Below are 16,785 nucleotides of genomic sequence, written 5' to 3'. Positions count from 1 at the left end.
GATTACAAGACTTCTCAGGGAGTCAGGGAGATCGCCACTATCTCCGAGAGTCTCCCGACAGTCAGGGATTGTTGGCAGGTACAGAAGTCTTGTTATTTTGATGTTATGAGCCACCTGTCCCCGTCATAATGTACAGTATATACTTTGTCAGCGTGACAGCATCATTTGAGTGATTAATCCCCCTTTCACATCCAGGTTCCTGGCATGGTGCGTAAGTACAGTACAGAAGCTCCAGCTAACTGCAGCAATCTCAGACTAATTGTCACATTGCAATCAGCTGGCTATTTTAGCAATTAGACTTTATTCTCTGGTTTTCTCTGTAATGCTGCAGTAATTTATTCTGTACTTTACTTGTATATTTATTTATTAACCGTTTGGTATACAGCGCAGTATATGCCGTTGTGCAATTGGAATTAACAGTGATAGGACAAAACTGGGCAATAACAGATGTAGAGGTAGGAGGGCCCTGCTCGCAGCATTACACTCTTTGGGGGTTATTCAGGTTGGTTTGCAAAAACAAACTCTTTCTTTAGTGGACAAAACCATGGTTCACTGCAGGTGGGGCAGATGTAACATGCGCAGCGAGAGTTAGATTTGGGGGAGTTATTTTGTTTCTGTGCAGGGTAAATACTGACCGCTTTATTTACACTGCAATTTAGATATCAGTTTAATCACACCCAACTCAATTGTAACTCTCTGCACATGTTACATCTGCCCCACCTGCAGTGCCCATGGTTTTGTCCATTAAAGAAGGAGTTTGCTTTTGCAAATCAACCAGAATAACCCCCTTTGTCTAGCTATACCATGATTGCGCAGAAGGGCAGCAATCATAGCATAGTCAGACACTACGGCAGGCATGGCCAAACTACAGCCCTCCAGCTGCTGTGAAACTACAACTCCCATCATGCCTTGCCACAGTTTTGCTATTGGAGAATGCTAACACTATGGCATGTTAAGGGATGTGTGATGTCACAACAGCTGGAGGGCCGCAGTTTGGACATGCCTGCTCTACACTGAACGCTGCAGACCTCCCCACCAAATCCTGTGATATTACATTATTAATGCTTCTCTCGATCCGGCGCAGGTAAGTCTGCAATGGGCGCCCCGAACACCTGCACCTCGCACAGCTGCAGGTATCGCTGTTTGGCCGGTAAGATGATATTGACGTACTGGCCGACCATACTGTTACACTGGAAGGTCTGGGTGGTGCCGGAGGTCATGGAGATAATCTGTGCGCACCTGGGGAAAGCAAACATATCAGTCAGAGATGCTGCGCACTGGTATGTTCTCCATGCTAAATACCTGGTGTGCATTTACTAATATACAGTGTTATCAATATACATCTGGGACATGTGCAGTACTACCTATTGTATCTGTTATTACATATCTCATCCCCAATATACAGTGTTATCAATATACGCATGGGACATGTGCAGTACTACCTATTGTATATGTTATTACATATCTCATCCCCGATATACAGTGTTATCAATATACGCCTGGGACATGTGCGGTAATTACATATCTCATCCCCAATATACAGTGTTATCAATATACGCCTGGGCCATGTGCAGTACTACCTATTGTATCTGTTATTACATATCTCATCCCCAATATACAGGGTTATCAATATACGCCTGGGCCATGTGCAGTACTACCTATTGTATCTGTTATTACATATCTCATCCCCGATATACAGTGTTATCAATATACACCTGGGACATGTGCAGTACTACCTATTGTATCTGTTATTACATATCTCATCCCCGATATACAGTGTTATCAATATACGCCTGGGCCATGTGCAGTAATACCTATTGTATCTGTTATTACATATCTCATCCCCGATATACAGTGTTATCAATATACGCCTGGGACATGTGCAGTACTACCTATTGTATCTGTTATTACATATCTCATCCCCAATATACAGTGTTATCAATATACGCCTGGGACATGTGCAGTACTACCTATTGTATCTGTTATTACATATCTCATCCCCGATATACAGGGTTATCAATATACGCCTGGGACATGTGCAGTACTACCTATTGTATATGGTATTACATATCTCATCCCCGATATACAGGGTTATCAATATACGCCTGGGACATGTGCAGTAATACCTATTGTATCTGTTATTACATATCTCATCCCCGATATACAGTGTTATCAATATACGCCTGGGACATGTGCAGTACTACCTATTGTATCTGTTATTACTTATCTCATCCCCGATATACAGTGTTATCAATATACGCCTGGGCCATGTGCAGTAATACCTATTGTACCTGTTATTACATATCTCATCCCCGATATACAGTGTTATCAATATACGTCTGGGACATGTGCGGTAACACCTATTGTATCTGTTATTACATATCTCATCCCCAATATACAGTGTTATCAATATACGCCTGGGACATGTGCAGTACTACCTATTGTATCTGTTATTACATATCTCATCCCCGATATACAGGGTTATCAATATACGCCTGGGACATGTGCAGTACTACCTATTGTATATGGTATTACATATCTCATCCCCGATATACAGGGTTATCAATATACGCATAGGACATGTGCAGTAATACCTATTGTATCTGTTATTACATATCTCATCCCCAATATACAGTGTTATCACAATACGCCTGGGCCATGTGCAGTAATACCTATTGTATCTGTTATTACATATCTCATCCCCGATATACAGTGTTATCAATATACGCCTGGGAGATGTGCAGTAATACCTATTGTATCTGTTATTACATATCTCATCCCCAATATACAGGGTTATCAATATACACCTGGGCCATGTGCAGTACTACCTATTGTATCTGTTATTACATATCTCATCCCCGATATACAGTGTTATCAATATACGCCTGGGCCATGTGCAGTACTACCTATTGTATCTGTTATTACATATCTCATCCCCGATATACAGGGTTATCAATATACGCCTGGGCCATGTACAGTAATACCTATTGTATCTGTTATTACATATCTCATCCCCGATATACAGTGTTATCAATATACACCTGGGCCATGTGCAGTACTACCTATTGTATCTGTTATTACATATCTCATCCCTAATATACAGTGTTATCAATATACGCCTGGGACATGTGCAGTAATACCTATTGTATCTGTTATTACATATCTCATCCCCGATATACAGTGTTATCAATATACGCCTGGGCCATGTGCAGTACTACCTATTGTATCTGTTATTACATATCTCATCCCCGATAAACAGGGTTATCAATATACGCCTGGGCCATGTGCAGTACTACCTATTGTATCTGTTATTATATATCTCATCCCCAATATACAGGGTTATCAATATACGCCCGGGCCATGTGCGGTAATACCTATTGTATCTGTTATTACTTATCTCATCCCCGATATACAGGTTTATCAATATACGCCTGGGACATGTGCAGTAATACCTATTGTATCTGTTATTACATATCTCATCCCCGATATACAGTGTTATCAATATACGCCTGGGCCATGTGCGGTAATACCTATTGTATCTGTTATTACATATCTCATCCCCAATATACAGTGTTATCAATATACGCCTGGAACATGTGCAGTACTACCTATTGTATCTGTTATTACATATCTCATCCCCGATATACAGGGTTATCAATATACGCCTGGGCCATGTGCAGTACTACCTATTGTATCTGTTATTATATATCTCATCCCCGATATACAGTGTTATCAATATACGCCTGGGACATGTGCAGTAATACCTATTGTATCTGTTATTACATATCTCATCCCCAATATACAGTGTTATCAATATACGCCTGGGCCATGTGCAGTACTGCCTATTGTATCTGTTATTACATATCTCATCCCCGATATACAGTGTTATCAATATACGCCTGGGACATGTGCAGTACTACCTATTGTATCTGTTATTACATATCTCATCCCCAATATACAGTGTTATCAATATACGCCTGGGACATGTGCAGTACTACCTATTGTATCTGTTATTACATATCTCATCCCCGATATACAGTGTTATCAATATACGCCTGGGCCATGTGCAGTACTACCTATTGTATCTGTTATTACATATCTCATCCCCGATATACAGTGTTATCAATATACGCCCGTGACATGTGCGGAATACCTATTGTATCTGTTATTACATATCTCATCCCCAATATACAGTTTTATCAATATACGCCTGGGACATGTGCAGTACTACCTATTGTATCTGTTATTACATATCTCATCCCCAATATACAGTGTTATCAATATACGCCTAGGCCATGTGCGGTAACACCTATTGTATCTGTTATTACATATCTCATCCCCGATATACAGTGTTATCAATATACGCCTGGGAGATGTGCAGTAATACCTATTGTATCTGTTATTACATATCTCATCCCCAATATACAGGGTTATCAATATACACCTGGGCCATGTGCAGTACTACCTATTGTATCTCTTATTACATATCTCATCCCCGATATACAGTGTTATCAATATACATCTGGGACATGTGCAGTAACACCTATTGTATCTGTTATTACATATCTCATCCCCAATATACAGTGTTATCAATATACGCCTGGGCCATGTGCGGTACTACCTATTGTATCTGTTATTACATATCTCATCCCCGATATACAGTGTTATCAATATACGCCTGGGACATGTGCAGTACTACCTATTGTATCTGTTATTACATATCTCATCCCCAATATACAGTGTTATCAATATACGCCTGGGACATGTGCAGTAACACCTATTGTATCTGTTATTACATATCTCATCCCCAATATACAGTGTTATCAATATACGCCTGGGACATGTGCGGTACTACCTATTGTATCTGTTATTACATATCTCATCCCCAATATACAGTGTTATCAATATACGCCTGGGAGATGTGCAGTAATACCTATTGTATCTGTTATTACATATCTCATCCCCGATATACAGTGTTATTAATATACGCCTGGGACATGTGCAGTACTACCTATTGTATCTGTTATTACTTATCTCATCCCCGATATACAGTGTTATCAATATACGCCTGGGCCATGTGCAGTAATACCTATTGTATCTGTTATTACATATCTCATCCCCGATATACAGTGTTATCAATATACGCCTGGGACATGTGCAGTACTACCTATTGTATCTGTTATTACATATCTCATCCCCAATATACAGTGTTATCAATATACGCCTGGGACATGTGCAGTACTACCTATTGTATCTGTTATTACATATCTCATCCCCGATATACAGGGTTATCAATATACGCCTGGGACATGTGCAGTACTACCTATTGTATATGGTATTACATATCTCATCCCCGATATACAGGGTTATCAATATACGCCTGGGACATGTGCAGTAATACCTATTGTATCTGTTATTACATATCTCATCCCCGATATACAGTGTTATCAATATACGCCTGGGACATGTGCAGTACTACCTATTGTATCTGTTATTACTTATCTCATCCCCGATATACAGTGTTATCAATATACGCCTGGGCCATGTGCAGTAATACCTATTGTACCTGTTATTACATATCTCATCCCCGATATACAGTGTTATCAATATACGTCTGGGACATGTGCGGTAACACCTATTGTATCTGTTATTACATATCTCATCCCCAATATACAGTGTTATCAATATACGCCTGGGACATGTGCAGTACTACCTATTGTATCTGTTATTACATATCTCATCCCCGATATACAGGGTTATCAATATACGCCTGGGACATGTGCAGTACTACCTATTGTATATGGTATTACATATCTCATCCCCGATATACAGGGTTATCAATATACGCATAGGACATGTGCAGTAATACCTATTGTATCTGTTATTACATATCTCATCCCCAATATACAGTGTTATCACTATACGCCTGGGCCATGTGCAGTAATACCTATTGTATCTGTTATTACATATCTCATCCCCGATATACAGTGTTATCAATATACGCCTGGGAGATGTGCAGTAATACCTATTGTATCTGTTATTACATATCTCATCCCCAATATACAGGGTTATCAATATACACCTGGGCCATGTGCAGTACTACCTATTGTATCTGTTATTACATATCTCATCCCCGATATACAGTGTTATCAATATACGCCTGGGCCATGTGCAGTACTACCTATTGTATCTGTTATTACATATCTCATCCCCGATATACAGGGTTATCAATATACGCCTGGGCCATGTACAGTAATACCTATTGTATCTGTTATTACATATCTCATCCCGATATACAGTGTTATCAATATACACCTGGGCCATGTGCAGTACTACCTATTGTATCTGTTATTACATATCTCATCCCTAATATACAGTGTTATCAATATACGCCTGGGACATGTGCAGTAATACCTATTGTATCTGTTATTACATATCTCATCCCCGATATACAGTGTTATCAATATACGCCTGGGCCATGTGCAGTACTACCTATTGTATCTGTTATTACATATCTCATCCCCGATAAACAGGGTTATCAATATACGCCTGGGCCATGTGCAGTACTACCTATTGTATCTGTTATTATATATCTCATCCCCAATATACAGGGTTATCAATATACGCCCGGGCCATGTGCGGTAATACCTATTGTATCTGTTATTACTTATCTCATCCCCGATATACAGGTTTATCAATATACGCCTGGGACATGTGCAGTAATACCTATTGTATCTGTTATTACATATCTCATCCCCGATATACAGTGTTATCAATATACGCCTGGGCCATGTGCGGTAATACCTATTGTATCTGTTATTACATATCTCATCCCCAATATACAGTGTTATCAATATACGCCTGGAACATGTGCAGTACTACCTATTGTATCTGTTATTACATATCTCATCCCCGATATACAGGGTTATCAATATACGCCTGGGCCATGTGCAGTACTACCTATTGTATCTGTTATTATATATCTCATCCCCGATATACAGTGTTATCAATATACGCCTGGGACATGTGCAGTAATACCTATTGTATCTGTTATTACATATCTCATCCCCAATATACAGTGTTATCAATATACGCCTGGGCCATGTGCAGTACTGCCTATTGTATCTGTTATTACATATCTCATCCCCGATATACAGTGTTATCAATATACGCCTGGGACATGTGCAGTACTACCTATTGTATCTGTTATTACATATCTCATCCCCAATATACAGTGTTATCAATATACGCCTGGGACATGTGCAGTACTACCTATTGTATCTGTTATTACATATCTCATCCCCGATATACAGTGTTATCAATATACGCCTGGGCCATGTGCAGTACTACCTATTGTATCTGTTATTACATATCTCATCCCCGATATACAGTGTTATCAATATACGCCCGTGACATGTGCGGAATACCTATTGTATCTGTTATTACATATCTCATCCCCAATATACAGTTTTATCAATATACGCCTGGGACATGTGCAGTACTACCTATTGTATCTGTTATTACATATCTCATCCCCAATATACAGTGTTATCAATATACGCCTAGGCCATGTGCGGTAACACCTATTGTATCTGTTATTACATATCTCATCCCCGATATACAGTGTTATCAATATACGCCTGGGAGATGTGCAGTAATACCTATTGTATCTGTTATTACATATCTCATCCCCAATATACAGGGTTATCAATATACACCTGGGCCATGTGCAGTACTACCTATTGTATCTGTTATTACATATCTCATCCCCGATATACAGTGTTATCAATATACGCCTGGGCCATGTGCAGTACTACCTATTGTATCTGTTATTACATATCTCATCCCCGATATACAGGGTTATTAATATACGCCTGGGCCATGTACAGTAATACCTATTGTATCTGTTATTACATATCTCATCCCCGATATACAGTGTTATCAATATACACCTGGGCCATGTGCAGTACTACCTATTGTATCTGTTATTACATATCTCATCCCCAATATACAGTGTTATCAATATACGCCTGGGAGATGTGCAGTAATACCTATTGTATCTGTTATTACATATCTCATCCCCGATATACAGTGTTATCAATATACGCCTGGGACATGTGCAGTACTACCTATTGTATCTGTTATTACTTATCTCATCCCCGATATACAGTGTTATCAATATACGCCTGGGCCATGTGCAGTAATACCTATTGTATCTGTTATTACATATCTCATCCCCGATATACAGTGTTATCAATATACGTCTGGGACATGTGCGGTAACACCTATTGTATCTGTTATTACATATCTCATCCCCAATATACAGTGTTATCAATATACGCCTGGGACATGTGCAGTACTACCTATTGTATCTGTTATTACATATCTCATCACCGATATACAGGGTTATCAATATACGCCTGGGACATGTGCAGTACTACCTATTGTATATGGTATTACATATCTCATCCCCGATATACAGGGTTATCAATATACGCATGGGACATGTGCAGTAATACCTATTGTATCTGTTATTACATATCTCATCCCCAATATACAGTGTTATCAATATACGCCTGGGACATGTGCAGTAATACCTATTGTATCTGTTATTACATATCTCATCCCCGATATACAGTGTTATCAATATACGCCTGGGACATGTGCAGTAACACCTATTGTATCTGTTATTACATATCTCATCCCCAATATACAGTGTTATCAATATACGCCTGGGACATGTGCAGTACTACCTATTGTATCTGTTATTACTTATCTCATCCCCGATATACAGTGTTATCAATATACGCCTGGGCCATGTGCAGTAATACCTATTGTATCTGTTATTACATATCTCATCCCCGATATACAGTGTTATCAATATACGTCTGGGACATGTGCGGTAACACCTCTTGTATCTGTTATTACATATCTCATCCCCAATATACAGTGTTATCAATATACGCCTGGGACATGTGCAGTACTACCTATTGTATCTGTTATTACATATCTCATCCCCGATATACAGGGCTATCAATATACGCCTGGGACATGTGCAGTACTACCTATTGTATATGGTATTACATATCTCATCCCCGATATACAGGGTTATCAATATACGCATAGGACATGTGCAGTAATACCTATTGTATCTGTTATTACATATCTCATCCCCGATATACAGTGTTATCACTATACGCCTGGGCCATGTGCAGTAATACCTATTGTATCTGTTATTACATATCTCATCCCCGATATACAGTGTTATCAATATACGCCTGGGAGATGTGCAGTAATACCTATTGTATCTGTTATTACATATCTCATCCCCGATATACAGTGTTATCAATATACACCTGGGCCATGTGCAGTACTACCTATTGTATCTGTTATTACATATCTCATCCCCGATATACAGTGTTATCAATATACGCCTGGGCCATGTGCAGTACTACCTATTGTATCTGTTATTACATATCTCATCCCCGATATACAGGGTTATCAATATACGCCTGGGCCATGTACAGTAATACCTATTGTATCTGTTATTACATATCTTATCCCCGATATACAGTGTTATCAATATACACCTGGGCCATGTGCAGTACTACCTATTGTATCTGTTATTACATATCTCATCCCTGATATACAGTGTTATCAATATACGCCTGGGACATGTGCAGTAATACCTATTGTATCTGTTATTACATATCTCATCCCCGATATACAGTGTTATCAATATACACCTGGGCCATGTGCAGTACTACCTATTGTATCTGTTATTACATATCTCATACCCGATATACAGGGTTATCAATATACGCCTGGGCCATGTGCAGTACTACCTATTGTATCTGTTATTATATATCTCATCCCCAATATACAGGGTTATCAATATACGCCCGGGCCATGTGCGGTAATACCTATTGTATCTGTTATTACTTATCTCATCCCCGATATACAGGTTTATCAATATACGCCTGGGACATGTGCAGTAATACCTATTGTATCTGTTATTACATATCTCATCCCCGATATACAGTGTTATCAATATACGCCTGGGCCATGTGCGGTAATACCTATTGTATCTGTTATTACATATCTCATCCCCGATATACAGTGTTATCAATATACGCCTGGAACATGTGCAGTACTACCTATTGTATCTGTTATTACATATCTCATCCCCGATATACAGGGTTATCAATATACGCCTGGGCCATGTGCAGTACTACCTATTGTATCTGTTATTATATATCTCATCCCCGATATACAGTGTTATCAATATACGCCTGGGACATGTGCAGTAATACCTATTGTATCTGTTATTACATATCTCATCCCCGATATACAGTGTTATCAATATACGCCTGGGCCATGTGCAGTACTGCCTATTGTATCTGTTATTACATATCTCATCCCCGATATACAGTGTTATCAATATACGCCTGGGACATGTGCAGTACTACCTATTGTATCTGTTATTACATATCTCATCCCCGATATACAGGGTTATTAATATACGCCTGGGCCATGTACAGTAATACCTATTGTATCTGTTATTACATATCTCATCCCCGATATACAGTGTTATCAATATACACCTGGGCCATGTGCAGTACTACCTATTGTATCTGTTATTACATATCTCATCCCCAATATACAGTGTTATCAATATACGCCTGGGAGATGTGCAGTAATACCTATTGTATCTGTTATTACATATCTCATCCCCGATATACAGTGTTATCAATATACGCCTGGGACATGTGCAGTACTACCTATTGTATCTGTTATTACTTATCTCATCCCCGATATACAGTGTTATCAATATACGCCTGGGCCATGTGCAGTAATACCTATTGTATCTGTTATTACATATCTCATCCCCGATATACAGTGTTATCAATATACGTCTGGGACATGTGCGGTAACACCTATTGTATCTGTTATTACATATCTCATCCCCAATATACAGTGTTATCAATATACGCCTGGGACATGTGCAGTACTACCTATTGTATCTGTTATTACATATCTCATCACCGATATACAGGGTTATCAATATACGCCTGGGACATGTGCAGTACTACCTATTGTATATGGTATTACATATCTCATCCCCGATATACAGGGTTATCAATATACGCATGGGACATGTGCAGTAATACCTATTGTATCTGTTATTACATATCTCATCCCCAATATACAGTGTTATCAATATACGCCTGGGACATGTGCAGTAATACCTATTGTATCTGTTATTACATATCTCATCCCCGATATACAGTGTTATCAATATACGCCTGGGACATGTGCAGTACTACCTATTGTATCTGTTATTACTTATCTCATCCCCGATATACAGTGTTATCAATATACGCCTGGGCCATGTGCAGTAATACCTATTGTATCTGTTATTACATATCTCATCCCCGATATACAGTGTTATCAATATACGTCTGGGACATGTGCGGTAACACCTCTTGTATCTGTTATTACATATCTCATCCCCAATATACAGTGTTATCAATATACGCCTGGGACATGTGCAGTACTACCTATTGTATCTGTTATTGCATATCTCATCCCCGATATACAGGGTTATCAATATACGCCTGGGACATGTGCAGTACTACCTATTGTATATGGTATTACATATCTCATCCCCGATATACAGGGTTATCAATATACGCATAGGACATGTGCAGTAATACCTATTGTATCTGTTATTACATATCTCATCCCCGATATACAGTGTTATCACTATACGCCTGGGCCATGTGCAGTAATACCTATTGTATCTGTTATTACATATCTCATCCCCGATATACAGTGTTATCAATATACGCCTGGGAGATGTGCAGTAATACCTATTGTATCTGTTATTACATATCTCATCCCCGATATACAGTGTTATCAATATACACCTGGGCCATGTGCAGTACTACCTATTGTATCTGTTATTACATATCTCATCCCCGATATACAGTGTTATCAATATACGCCTGGGCCATGTGCAGTACTACCTATTGTATCTGTTATTACATATCTCATCCCCGATATACAGGGTTATCAATATACGCCTGGGCCATGTACAGTAATACCTATTGTATCTGTTATTACATATCTTATCCCCGATATACAGTGTTATCAATATACACCTGGGCCATGTGCAGTACTACCTATTGTATCTGTTATTACATATCTCATCCCTGATATACAGTGTTATCAATATACGCCTGGGACATGTGCAGTAATACCTATTGTATCTGTTATTACATATCTCATCCCCGATATACAGTGTTATCAATATACGCCTGGGCCATGTGCAGTACTACCTATTGTATCTGTTATTACATATCTCATACCCGATATACAGGGTTATCAATATACGCCTGGGCCATGTGCAGTACTACCTATTGTATCTGTTATTATATATCTCATCCCCAATATACAGGGTTATCAATATACGCCCGGGCCATGTGCGGTAATACCTATTGTATCTGTTATTACTTATCTCATCCCCGATATACAGGTTTATCAATATACGCCTGGGACATGTGCAGTAATACCTATTGTATCTGTTATTACATATCTCATCCCCGATATACAGTGTTATCAATATACGCCTGGGCCATGTGCGGTAATACCTATTGTATCTGTTATTACATATCTCATCCCCGATATACAGTGTTATCAATATACGCCTGGAACATGTGCAGTACTACCTATTGTATCTGTTATTACATATCTCATCCCCGATATACAGGGTTATCAATATACGCCTGGGCCATGTGCAGTACTACCTATTGTATCTGTTATTATATATCTCATCCCCGATATACAGTGTTATCAATATACGCCTGGGACATGTGCAGTAATACCTATTGTATCTGTTATTACATATCTCATCCCCGATATACAGTGTTATCAATATACGCCTGGGCCATGTGCAGTACTGCCTATTGTATCTGTTATTACATATCTCATCCCCGATATACAGTGTTATCAATATACGCCTGGGACATGTGCAGTACTACCTATTGTATCTGTTATTACATATCTCATCCCCAATATACAGTGTTATCAATATACGCCTGGGACATGTGCAGTACTACCTATTGTATCTGTTATTACATATCTCATCCCCGATATACAGTGTTATCAATATACGCCTGGGCCATGTGCAGTACTACCTATTGTATCTGTTATTACATATCTCATCCCCGATATACAGTGTTATCAATATACGCCCGTGACATGTGCGGAATACCTATTGTATCTGTTATTACATATCTCATCCCCAATATACAGTGTTATCAATATACGCCTGGGACATGTGCAGTACTACCTATTGTATCTGTTATTACATATCTCATCCCCAATATACAGTGTTATCAATATACGCCTAGGCCATGTGCGGTAACACCTATTGTATCTGTTATTACATATCTCATCCCCGATATACAGTGTTATCAATATACGCCTGGGAGATGTGCAGTAATACCTATTGTATCTGTTATTACATATCTCATCCCCAATATACAGGGTTATCAATATACACCTGGGCCATGTGCAGTACTACCTATTGTATCTGTTATTACATACAGATAGCGCCGGGCTTGTCTTTGCTGGGGATGGCGGAGGACTCGCCACCCGCCATCCCCCGCCCCGCGCCATCTGTATGTCGGAAGGGGACGCGCGTGCACGAGCGTCCCGTTCCGACGGTGCTTTTGCCCGGGTCCCCGCCGGCTTCCCCGGGTCCCCGCCGGTCCACACCGCCCCCCCGCAGCCCCCCGCAGCCCTGCCCGTCTCCCTGAAGCTGGAGACGGGCAGGACTGCACCCGCCGCGCCGCCTCGCCGCCCGGCTATTGAGACGCTCGTGCGTGGGAGACGCACGAGCGTCTCATTCAGCCAGAGCGCCAGATTGCTGGCGGATCGCCAGGGACACGGTCCTGGCGCTCCGCCAGCAATAATAAGGCCAGCTCCATCTGTATCTCATCCCCAATATACAATGTTATCAATATACGCCTGGGACATGTGCAGTACTACCTATTGTATCTCTTATTACATATCTCATCCCCGATATACAGTGTTATCAATATACATCTGGGACATGTGCAGTAACACCTATCGTATCTGTTATTACATATCTCATCCCCAATATACAGTGTTATCAATATACGCCTGGGCCATGTGCGGTACTACCTATTGTATCTGTTATTACATATCTCATCCCCGATATACAGTGTTATCAATATACGCCTGGGACATGTGTGGTACTACCTATTGTATCTGTTATTACATATCTCATCCCCAATATACAGTGTTATCAATATACGCCTGGGACATGTGCAGTACTACCTATTGTATCTGTTATTACATATCTCATCCCCAATATACAGTGTTATCAATATACGCCTGGGACATGTGCGGTACTACCTATTGTATCTGTTATTACATATCTCATCCCCAATATACAGTGTTATCAATATACGCCTGGGAGATGTGCAGTAATACCTATTGTATCTGTTATTACATATCTCATCCCCGATATACAGTGTTATCAATATACGCCTGGGACATGTGCAGTACTACCTATTGTATCTGTTATTACTTATCTCATCCCCGATATACAGTGTTATCAATATACGCCTGGGCCATGTGCAGTAATACCTATTGTATCTGTTATTACATATCTCATCCCCGATATACAGTGTTATCAATATACGTCTGGGACATGTGCGGTAACACCTATTGTATCTGTTATTACATATCTCATCCCCAATATACAGTGTTATCAATATACGCCTGGGACATGTGCAGTACTACCTATTGTATCTGTTATTACATATCTCATCCCCGATATACAGGGTTATCAATATACGCCTGGGACATGTGCAGTACTACCTATTGTATATGGTATTACATATCTCATCCCCGATATACAGGGTTATCAATATACGCATGGGACATGTGCAGTAATACCTATTGTATCTGTTATTACATATCTCATCCCCAATATACAGTGTTATCAATATACGCCTGGGACATGTGCAGTAATACCTATTGTATCTGTTATTACATATCTCATCCCTGATATACAGTGTTATCAATATACGCCTGGGACATGTGCAGTACTACCTATTGTATCTGTTATTACTTATCTCATCCCCGATATACAGTGTTATCAATATACGCCTGGGCCATGTGCAGTAATACCTATTGTATCTGTTATTACATATCTCATCCCCGATATACAGTGTTATCAATATACGTCTGGGACATGTGCGGTAACACCTATTGTATCTGTTATTACATATCTCATCCCCAATATACAGTGTTATCAATATACACCTGGGACATGTGCAGTACTACCTATTGTATCTGTTATTACTTATCTCATCCCCGATATACAGTGTTATCAATATACGCCTGGGACATGTGCAGTACTACCTATTGTATCTGTTATTACAAATCTCATCCCCGATATACAGGGTTATCAATATACGCCTGGGACATGTGCAGTACTACCTATTGTATATGGTATTACATATCTCATCCCCGATATACAGGGTTATCAATATACGCATAGGACATGTGCAGTAATACCTATTGTATCTGTTATTACATATCTCATCCCCAATATACAGTGTTATCACTATACGCCTGGGCCATGTGCAGTAATACCTATTGTATCTGTTATTACATATCTCATCCCCGATATACAGTGTTATCAATATACGCCTGGGAGATATGCAGTAATACCTATTGTATCTGTTATTACATATCTCATCCCCAATATACAGGGTTATCAATATACACCTGGGCCATGTGCAGTACTACCTATTGTATCTGTTATTACATATCTCATCCCCGATGTACAGTGTTATCAATATACGCCTGGGCCATGTGCAGTACTACCTATTGTATCTGTTATTACATATCTCATCCCCGATATACAGGGTTATCAATATACGCCTGGGCCATGTACAGTAATACCTATTGTATCTGTTATTACATATCTCATCCCCGATATACAGTGTTATCAATATACACCTGGGCCATGTGCAGTACTACCTATTGTATCTGTTATTACATATCTCATCCCTAATATACAGTGTTATCAATATACGCCTGGGACATGTGCAGTAATACCTATTGTATCTGTTATTACATATCTCATCCCCGATATACAGGGTTATCAATATACGCCTGGGCCATGTGCAGTACTACCTATTGTATCTGTTATTATATATCTCATCCCCAATATACAGGGTTATCAATATACGCCCGGGCCATGTGCGGTAATACCTATTGTATCTGTTATTACTTATCTCATCCCCGATATACAGGTTTATCAATATACGCCTGGGACATGTGCAGTAATACCTATTGTATCTGTTATTACATATCTCATTCCCGATATACAGTGTTATCAATTTACGCATGGGACATGTGCAGTAATACCTATTGTATCTGTTATTACATATCTCATCCCCAATATACAGTGTTATCAATATACGCCTGGGACATGTGCAGTACTACCTATTGTATCTGTTATTACATATCTCATCCCCGATATACAGTGTTATCAATATACGCCTGGGCCATGTGCAGTACTACCTATTGTATCTGTTATTACATATCTCATCCCCGATATACAGTGTTATCAATATACGCCCGTGACATGTGCGGAATACCTATTGTATCTGTTATTACATATCTCATCCCCAATATACAGTGTTATCAATATACGCCTGGGACATGTGCAGTACTACC

At 39.5% G+C, this 16,785-nt stretch overlaps 1 protein-coding gene across 1 annotated transcript in view; it reads right to left on the bottom strand.

Annotated features, from left to right (window-relative positions):
- Positions 1–845: 845 nt before the first annotated feature.
- LOC146062820 (fucolectin-5-like) overlaps positions 846–16,785 on the bottom strand; it is a 37,008-nt gene continuing 21,068 nt past the window's right edge. Inside the window, exon 2 of the mRNA XM_083174830.1 lies at positions 846–1,239. Coding sequence (XP_083030956.1) covers positions 1,059–1,239 — 181 coding nt within the window. The 3' untranslated portion in view covers positions 846–1,058. The remainder of the gene's footprint in view (positions 1,240–16,785) is intronic.

Source organism: Crinia signifera, chromosome 3 (assembly GCF_055691185.1).
Source record: "Crinia signifera chromosome 3, ASM5569118v1, whole genome shotgun sequence".
Lineage (NCBI taxonomy): Eukaryota > Metazoa > Chordata > Amphibia > Anura > Myobatrachidae > Crinia > Crinia signifera.
Note: the sequence above shows the minus strand (reverse complement) of the source record. Positions and strands in the feature narration are given on the sequence as shown.